At 50.7% G+C, this 9082-nt stretch overlaps 1 protein-coding gene across 2 annotated transcripts; it reads right to left on the minus strand.

The window, feature by feature from the left end:
- Nucleotides 1-556: 556 nt before the first annotated feature.
- On the minus strand, nt 557-8590 carry LOC309448081 (specifically androgen-regulated gene protein). 2 transcript variants are annotated; one of them, XM_082069291.1, is made up of 4 exons: nt 8058-8590; nt 4976-5106; nt 3505-3682; nt 557-3016 (listed from the first exon to the last, which is right to left on the minus strand). In XM_082069291.1, the coding sequence occupies exons 2-4, from the start codon at nt 5066-5068 to the stop codon at nt 1797-1799; spliced, it is 1491 nt and encodes a 496-aa protein (XP_081925417.1). In that variant the 5' UTR covers nt 5069-5106; nt 8058-8590; the 3' UTR covers nt 557-1796. The 2 variants fall into 2 exon arrangements, with proteins under 2 accessions (XP_081925417.1, XP_081925418.1); XM_082069292.1 differs by lacking the exons at nt 4976-5106; nt 8058-8590 and adding an exon at nt 7946-8043.
- Nucleotides 8591-9082: the final 492 nt, after the last annotated feature.

Genomic DNA, 9082 nt, shown 5'->3' on the forward strand with positions numbered 1-9082 from the left:
TCAGGGAGAGTGCAGTGTTAATGAAAGAGGAGAGGAAAATGCAAGATTAAGCTCTGAGTGAAGGGGTCAGCCCTCAGAAGGCGGCTCTTGCGAGAGATCTGGTAACCCCATCTTTTGTGGACTGGTGCCTTTCCAGAACAAATTTGCTTGTTCCAAGCAGAAGGTGTTTCCTTCAGGGCTCCCAGCTCACCCAGCGAGATCAGAGCTCTCTCTTCCCTGTCCCATCCACTAGCCCCCTGTTGAAATATCATAGACAAAGAAAACTTAGCGGGCACCCATTGATAATTTTGTCAGGACTGAGCTTTCTATTCTCTTCCAAACCTGTGTGGATTTTGCCCTCCCCTTCTCTCCATGCAAAACCGAAGCTCGGCACATGCCTTTTTGGAGAGGAATTCAAAGCCTGGCTCTGGGTTTTGTCAGTAAAAGCCTGTTTAGTATTCACGACACTGTCTTTAAAAGCTGATTGTACTGCAAGGTCGGCGATGAAAATGCTCAAGCGCAACTTTATCTTAATGCTGCAAGCATTTAATTAACATAAGTAAATTGTTTAGTGTAATTGCCTCCATGGGTCAGCCCCTCTCGCTAAAGGAAACCTACATTAGTTTTGAAATTAAATTGCCTGTTAGAAGCAAAGGCTCTCCCTTTATTAGCAGTGGCGCTCTCTAGATGTCCAAAACTGAAAGCCAGGATTGCATGGAGGATTTGTTTTTGGTGAAGAAATTAAAATGATCCTTTCAAGCTAAGCTGTTAGCGTGGCTTTTCAACCACCACAGCTGCTATGGGAGATGGTGCAGGTTGGAAGGGGTCGACTGGAGCACTGGCAGATCCCATGTCACCCATCCCAGCCTGGCAATGCAGTAGCAGACTTTGCACCTGCTTATTGTAGTGGAAGACAAGACAAACTGAAGGTTAAAACTCATTATTTAGCTTTACCAGAGCTTTGATTGCAACAGGAGAGTAAACCTGTATTGCACAGTCATTTTCTCATCATATACAAGTTTATTACAGAAATAAGCCACCTTTGTTCTGAAAGGGGCGCAGCATAAATGTTGACAGCATCAGCTGGGTCTGCAAGATGCGAGGAGAGTTTGAGAGGGAATGAAATGATGTTGTCTCAGATTTGCATCTCTCTCTTGTTTTGGGCGGCACTTCTGCCACCAACATGCAGTCTGTCACTTCTTCACTGTCACTTCATGCTGCATGTTTGTGCTATTTCCAGGGTGTCGGGGCTGGATGTGAGAGCAGGCAGAGGTGACGGTGAGACCGGGCACTCGAGCATGGGGAGTGTTGCTGAGCCCCGTCCGGTGCCCCTTGGTCTGGCACTTTTCTATTTGGCAGTTGTGGCTCTCGGGAGGCACTTGTCTCTGGCACATGAGTGCTCAGGCCCCACAGGCTTTTGATAAGTTTAACAAAAACCCACCAAATCCTAAAGGAGCAGCAGAGTCCTGTAGTTCTTCCTGGAGAGGTTTTATCCATGGGGAACATCTTTTAAAATAAGTCAAAACCTCAGTTCCATGGCTTCCCTGTTGCAATGAATCCCCAAATGACCCTGTAGGAGAATATGCCCCATCCACGTGCTGAGTGATGCTTTATATAAATAGCTCATAGACACTTGCTATATACAAAATACTATGTACATGTGGCATTACTTTATTTGGTGTGAAGCTCCGAATACCTCTCATAGTACTGCTCCCACGATGCTGGGGCAGGAGATCACAGCAGAAGATGCTTATGGTTGTGGTACCTGGATCCAGGACGAAAAGCCCCTTTTCCAGCAGCCCCATTACTTTGTGGAGCTATTCCTTCAGCAGGCCGAGCTTCTTCAGTGCCTCTCGCCGGTTCTCATCCGTCGTGTCCTTGGGGGAAATCTTCACGCTGACGGAGGAGCGGGGTGGCCTGGGGAAGCTCTGCAGCGGGTGGGATCGCCACTTGCTGCTCTTCTCTGGCTCCACCTTCCCCACGGGCTCCTTTAGACCAGCAAAGTCCTTCCCTGCCCCAAGGGAAACTGGCCGGGGGCGACTGCTCCTGAGGAAGCTCGGGGCGAGCCGCTCGATGAAGGACATCTTGCCCAGGGAGCTGCTGGTCTTGACGTTCTGCTCCTTGGTGCTGCTCATGTAGCTGCTCAGCCCCACGCCAGAGCGTTCCAGGGTGTTGGATTTGAAGTTCATCTGTCGGATGCCCGGTACCGACCTCTCTGCCATGCCGCATTGTGCCCCGGGCTCTCCAGGAACGGGGAATGGCATCTCTTTTGTTTGGGCTTGCGTGGTAGATTGAAGGTGGCTACTGGGCTCCCTCTTGTCCTGGGACAATCCAAGCTTCTCCAAAGCTTCCTGATGGACCTTCTCCCTCTCCTTGGGGTCAAGGTGCCCTGAATTCACTTTTTCGGCAGCGGTGTTGCTGGCAGAGCCAGATGAGGACAACAGTGGTGCTTTTACCTTCTGGCCAGGCTCTGTGGTGAGTGGCACTTGGCTGGTTTTGCTGCTTTTTAGGATAATATTTGGTGGCAATTTCCATGGCTTGGGGGCAGTTGGAGGCCCACGCTTGGCGTCTGGGTCCTGAGGGGCCTCTTCCACCACGGATTTCTCTGGCTGGCCCCAGTTAGTCCAAGTCTTGGTCTCCTTGGCTGTTTGCCTCTTGGCATCTGAGCGATTGCTCCGTGACCACTCGAGGCTCATCAGGTCATCCTGGAAGGGATCTGGAGGTTGGATAACCAAAGATCCCAGGGACTTTGTCTGGCTTCTTGCATTGGCTTGGTCAAGCCTGTTGTCCTTGGCCATCTCCTGTGATTTACCCCCTGGCACTGGGTCCTCCACTGTGCAGACAGTCACTTTGCTCTCAGAAGCTCCGTTTGCTCTTTGTGCATTTGCCACAGTGATGTTCCTTGGAAGACTGTGATAGCCTGGGCTTGGAGCCGCTGGTGGGGTCGAGCTTGAGAATGCAGAGAGGTTCTTGGCACTCCTGTGTTCAGCTGCATGCTGCTGACCTACGCTTGGAGCGGGAGCCCCGTTTTCCAAATCTAGGCAAAGAGAAAGATCTGAAGTCATGCAGCACACAGGACACCTTCCAGTCTGCAAAATACATTTCTTCACACCTCCTAAGCCCCTGCGGCCGTGACAGAGTAATTGCACCCAAAGAGTTTACCCTGATCCCAGTTAACACTCTGTCACTAAACAAGTGAATACTTTGGATTTGTCAAAGCACGTGTTGAGCAAGGAGCCTTGTTAGTCTGTGTGAGCCTGTTCAGAGCACCAGCAAAGATGCTCTGCCCTGCAGCGCTGCTGCCCTCGCTCACTCTCTGCCAGCAGCTCCCGTGCACCAGAAAATGCAGTTGCTGCCCTCCCCATATCGCTGCATCCAGCCACCGCTCACCAGAGTGACAAAACCAAGCTGCTTTAGCTCCCCCCATGCATGAAATTGGGGCCATGCTCCCTCCCTGCCCAGGGAACGCAGCCCAGCCTGAAAGTCCCTTTGCAAACAATGCTGGAGCACCAGTTGCCAGCTCACCCTGGGGCAGGGGGTCTCTTTTTGGCTGTGTCCCAGGCAGCTTGGAAGGCTCCACGTAGTCGGTCTCATCAGTAGAGACCCCGCTGTCCGCTTCTGCATCCAGTGAGCCGATAGTTTCTTCTAAGAACATCAAGCACTCTTTCTCTTCCACAGATAAGTAGTCATAGCTGTTATCACTCTGGAAAGGAGAAAAGCAGCCCAGGTAGGAGGCAGAGGTGTGTTGTTATTCACAGCCCTGGCCAGTGACTATTCAAAAACTGATACCTACAGCTATAGAAAACTAGACAACTTCCTTTAAATATTTAGATACTTAAAGGCCATTTTTATATTACCCTACTATGAACACCAGAAGATGGATTATTCTTAACTTGGAAACTTGGTCTCTACCTTTTAGTTCTTTAGTTTACTTTGAAATATGAGCAGATTGGTTACGTGGGCAGTCTATACATACAGACAACTATACTGACCAGCAATGCTGTATTTTAGAAGTTTGTATAAATACCAGAAATACTGAAAGCTTATCTGTGGGCGGTGGTCTCCTCATTCTCCTATTCATACCCCAGCTTTAAAACAATATGGTAAGATGCTGTTTAATTTTTGTTGTATTTCAAGTATCATGAGCTATGATTGCTGTGGAAGGGCCAAGTTACAAGGTGACACGTGCAATATATAATGAAAAAAATGAAGTGCAGTAAAGGATGCAGTGTGGATCAGATCAACAAGCGCAGAGAAGTTGTCCCAGGTGGAGCTGTTTTGCAGAGAGACACCTATCCAAATCTTTTACCATGCACTATTGTAACCAGTTTTTCCATCCCTAATAAATTTCTGAGGGTTTGGTTCTGGTTTGCAATACATCAAATGGGAAACCTGTTCAGGACTGGGTGTTGCGCTTACATGTATCAATTATGCTCCAAGTCAGACAGGATGTAATTAGTCCATCAATCTTGGAATCAGTGTTTGGAGACATAAGCTCTAATGGACAGAGAAAAACTACACATCTACACCCATGGTCCGAACTCACCTCTGCCTTAACTGGGAAATTAATCTCTTGTCAGCTGGGAGGAGTACGGCCCGCTGGTTTTTCCAGGTGAAATCACCCTGTTGGAACCAGACTGACCCAGTTCTCCAACTGGTCTCACTGGGGAGCTCACCAGGCTCCCCCTGCACTCTCTGTCTCTGCATCTTTGAGCGATGCTGGAGCCGCTGGGCTCTCAGGGTCGATTCCCCGAGGAGACCTCGCAGGAGCGGAGGAGAAGTGGCAGGATGGAAAGTCTGAGGTTGCTCTGGGGCAGGAGTTACATTGGTCCTTGCAGTCCCTTAGCATGGGGCGGCATCAGGGCACCCAGGTCCTTCCAAAGCACTGATGGAGCACGCTTTTGAGCAGAGATCAGACCAAACTCCTTCCTCAGCCACCGAAAGGGGTGAGTTGAGCCCCTGCCATGCCCAGGCTGGGTCCAACGGGGTTACTTACATGCTGCGAGTGGTTGGAGGCTGTGCTGACCATGCTGTCGCAGCTGCCAGAGTTGCAGCCGGCCGTCCCCAGCCCCAGCTCCTTCCTAGGCATATCACAGGCTGCGTCTGGTGCGGGGGGCAATATCCCAGCTGAAGCAGAAGAGAGGAGAAGCGTTAAGCTGTGAGAACCCCCGGAGCGATGCAAGAGAGCTGGCTCAGCCAGAGGGAGGACAGGCAGGCTGGGAAGATGCTGGATGGATGGATGGATGGATGGATGGATGGATGGATGGATGGATGGATGGATGCATGCAAATGTCCTCGATCTTAGGCTTTTCTCTTTGGGAGAAGGGGCTTTTGAAAAGCATCCTTGGAACTGAAGGTTTCCCCAAAAGAATTGAGAACAGAGGAAGCTTTGGAGCGCCTGTCCACGGCCATCTCATGCTGGTGGTTTAATCATCTCAGGATAAGGTGGTTCCTGAGTGAAGGAAGAGGTTGAAAGCCCAGCTCAGCAGTTATCCCAGCCCAGCTCTGCCTGGTGAGATGTTGTCCCTCCACACACCCACTGTCACCAGCTATGAAGCTGAACTTCTCTCCAACTTGTGAACATGCTGACGCAAAGTGCCACCATTTGGTCACAGCCTTGCTATGCTTTGAGGACCCTCTTGGGGAAGCACTTCCTCTGCCACCCTGCCAGGGGTGTCACAGCCTTGGGGAGGTTCCCCGGGACCTCAGGGTGTGTTTGGGGACACCTGGCATGGTTCGCATGGAGCCAGGCTGCAGAGATGTCCCATGTCTGTGGCCACCCGGGGGTGTCACAAGCAGCACCCCAATGTCCCCTCTACCCATGGCAATGCAGCTTTGCTGCTGTCTGGGTGCAGCCTGTGCCCCCACACCAGTGGGACCCCAACGTGGTCACTGTGGCTGAAAAACAACCGTCCAGGGGTTGAGTTTTGCTCATAGAATGCACGGCCAAGAGAACTCTGCTGCCTGCGGGGAGAGGCTGAGCAGCCTCCAAAAGGCGTAATTACTTCTGGATGTAAAGCATTAACCTCCCAAAATCTACTGCCACCGCCAATTAGGTGTTTTCTTCACACGCACCGCCCATTCTTTGGGAGAGAACGGGGCTGCGGAGGCTGATGGCAGCAGCAAAACAAGCGCCTGCTCCAACACACACGGACCCACGCGGGAAGGTTTGCTGGGCAGAAGACAGAGGAGCTCTTTGTGCTGTGACCTGGCCGCTCCTGCTTTGCTTTTTTTCGTAGCAGGATCAGGGAATTAGATGGAGAGATAAGTGAGCAAAACCGGCTGCTTGTTCAGAGTGTTAGACCCTGAAAGAATTCCTTTGTAATTGGAACATGCCGCAAAAATCAGATTTCGACGCCCACGCCCTGACAGATCCGATCTTTCTACGCAGGAGGAGTTTAATATTTCAGTCTCACTTTTGCATTATTTACTGCTTAAATCATATTTCAGTAAGTGGTGGGTTTGGAACAGCAGCACTCTTGATTCTTTGAATTTGGATAACTTTATAGCTAGAGCTTCTACTCGTCAGAAAGCAGACACGCCATCTGAGTTTGGGGGTTTTTGTAGCCTGCAGAGTTTTGTTGTTCACCCGCATATTTGCAATGTGGAATATGAGTCTGTTTCCAAGCAGCTCGGCTGGGATTGCTGCGATGCTCCTTGCTGCCTGCTGCACAAATTCGGGAGAGTGAAAGGCTCCTGGGGAAGCCAAAGTCTTGCTCAGACTTGACGCCCACAGCTGGAGCAGCTGTCAGAGCCAAATCCTGCAAGGCAGCAGCCTGGCCCGGCTCTAATTAGGGGTCTCCACAGAGCTGATTTCTCCATGAGGATGAGGATGCCCACCGTTAGCAGCTCATGGGAAGAAATCATTTGCTCTCTTTCTAACAGCGTTTTCAGGACCAGAAAGCGGCCGCCCAAGGTTTTGTACCCAGCTCACGGGGAAGCAAAGTCCAGCCCGGAGCTTGTCCCATGCTGGAGAGGATCTACGCAGAAACAACAAGTTCATTTTCCTGCCTTCTAGTTCTCTGATGCGATTATGGCTCTAACGCATTTATCCGACTTGGGAAAGAGGAAAAATCAGTGTTGAAAAAAATCCCGGTGTTTATGATTCAGGAGGATTTTACAGTTCTGCTTGAGCAACGTGGCAGTTCAGCCACAAACTAAGCTATGACCGAGCATTAACATTAAAAGACATGGTACTTGAAAAGTTCTTTTCCAGTGGTATATATCTTCCCCCACTAAAAAAACGCTTTTAGAAGCAGTTATTTTTTTAATCTAAAATAAAAGGCCAGTTTGTGCAGCTTTTGTCACAGCTGCCATAACTGTCCTTTACAAAGCTCGCTGAGCCCTCAAACATCAAAGAGGTGCTGGGTAGCAATTAATGCTAATTGCTTTATATGAGGAGGCTACTTTCTTTTAAGCCCAGGACTACTACAAGCAACTCTACCACGGCTCTCCAGCAACGTTAAAGAACCTCGGTCAGTTTTGCTGTGTAAAGCAGAGGAGCTGTAATGCCTCCACCAGCAAAGAGCTTTATCCTGGCCAGCTTGAAACAACAAAAACAACGCAAAACCCCCTTTGCAGGTCCCATCTCAGCAGCTTCTGCTCTGCAGCAGGACAGATCCCACCCTGGGGTGAAAGGAGACTTTGGCAGCAGATCTGCAGTTCCTCCTATTTAAACAACTAAATCAAGTGCACAGAGCGTTTGCCTGAGCTTTTGGTCTCCCCAGCTTTCCTCCCGCTGCCGCCCCATCCATCTTCGCTGCAGCCGCCTCCTGTGCCACCTCCACCACACTTTCCCCTTGCCAAGCAAAGCCCGTCCGTAGCCCCACGGGTGCCCAGAGCCCCGTGTTCCCCCCGGGCAGAGCCACCCAGCCCCTCACCCACAGCCCGTTCAGCAGGAAAAGGACAGAAAGCAAAAGACAAGAAGGAATAGAGATGATTATTATTATATTCTTTTCTTTTTTACCAGTTCGTCTGTCGTTCCACGCTGCCCAAGTCCTTGTCCCAGCCGTGCCTACCCCAGGACTTCTTTACTTTTCCAGGCTAACCAAACAGAGCCGGGTTACACATTAACTCACCTTCCCAGCGGAGATAAGGCTGCGTGGGTGCTGGCAGATCCGTGCTCACAGCTGAGTCCCTGGCCCCTCACCTGCAGCACTGAGAGAAACGCATCTGCACCCCTGCTCCGGGCTGGGGTCACAGCACGGCCGAGCCCCTAAAACAGCTTCATATTCTGACCTGAAGCAGCTGGGTCCCTGCGTCCCGTGCTCTCCGGCAGCCCTGCCCAAGCAGTTTTGCTGCAAGTTGCAGAGGCGCAGGGTGCCGGGGAGGCTGCGGGCAGCTGGGCTCGGTACCACCCAGCTCGCTCACTTCCCTGCTCGAGCTGATGGCCTCTGATGTCCTCGCACGGGTTTCGCTCCTTAATCCGCCAGCCTGTTCTGCCGCATTGCTGCTCGCTGACACGCCGGGGAGCCCAACGCGCAGCCCTGACCAAAGCGCTTTTGTACGTAGTAATTAAGTCCTTTCGCTGGATGTTTGCAGCGGGTGCTGCTGAAGGTATCACCCCCACGACAGGTTTATTCTCTTCGGTGGTTTTGTGCACGAGGTCCCTCAGCTCAGGGTAAGACTTGGTTCCTTCTTGGCTCTAAAAGCAGATTGTTGCTGGGACGGGTATATACTTGCATATCACCAAAGTTATCCCAAGAGACTGCAAGTTTGCCACCTGCAAGGAGATTCTTGTAAAGATGGGGGAAAAGCTGGTTTAGAAGCAGCTGGAAGAACTGCAGTGACTTGTTATTGCCCTGACTTGGAGCTCTCCTATTCAAATTAGAGTTTTGCTCTCTGATAATGCTTAGGTCATTGTTCCCCCCCACCGACCCACAGCATAGACTTGTATCTGCTCTGCAAGGTGTTCCTCACTGGATGACTATAAATATCCCAGCAGAAACCCTGCAGCGAACTTCCAGGACTGATGCAGCCACTAGATTCAGTCAAGTTTTTGTGTTTAAATGATTTTTTTTTTTTAGGAGAAGGAGGTTTTGTTGCAATGTGTGTTCCCTGCTACACAGAACAGGGAAGTGGAACCAGGGGTTATTTAAAGCCG

The sequence above is a fragment of the Streptopelia decaocto genome, assembly GCF_964273445.1.
Source record: "Streptopelia decaocto genome assembly, chromosome: 19".
In the NCBI taxonomy this organism is placed as follows: Eukaryota; Metazoa; Chordata; class Aves; order Columbiformes; family Columbidae; genus Streptopelia; species Streptopelia decaocto.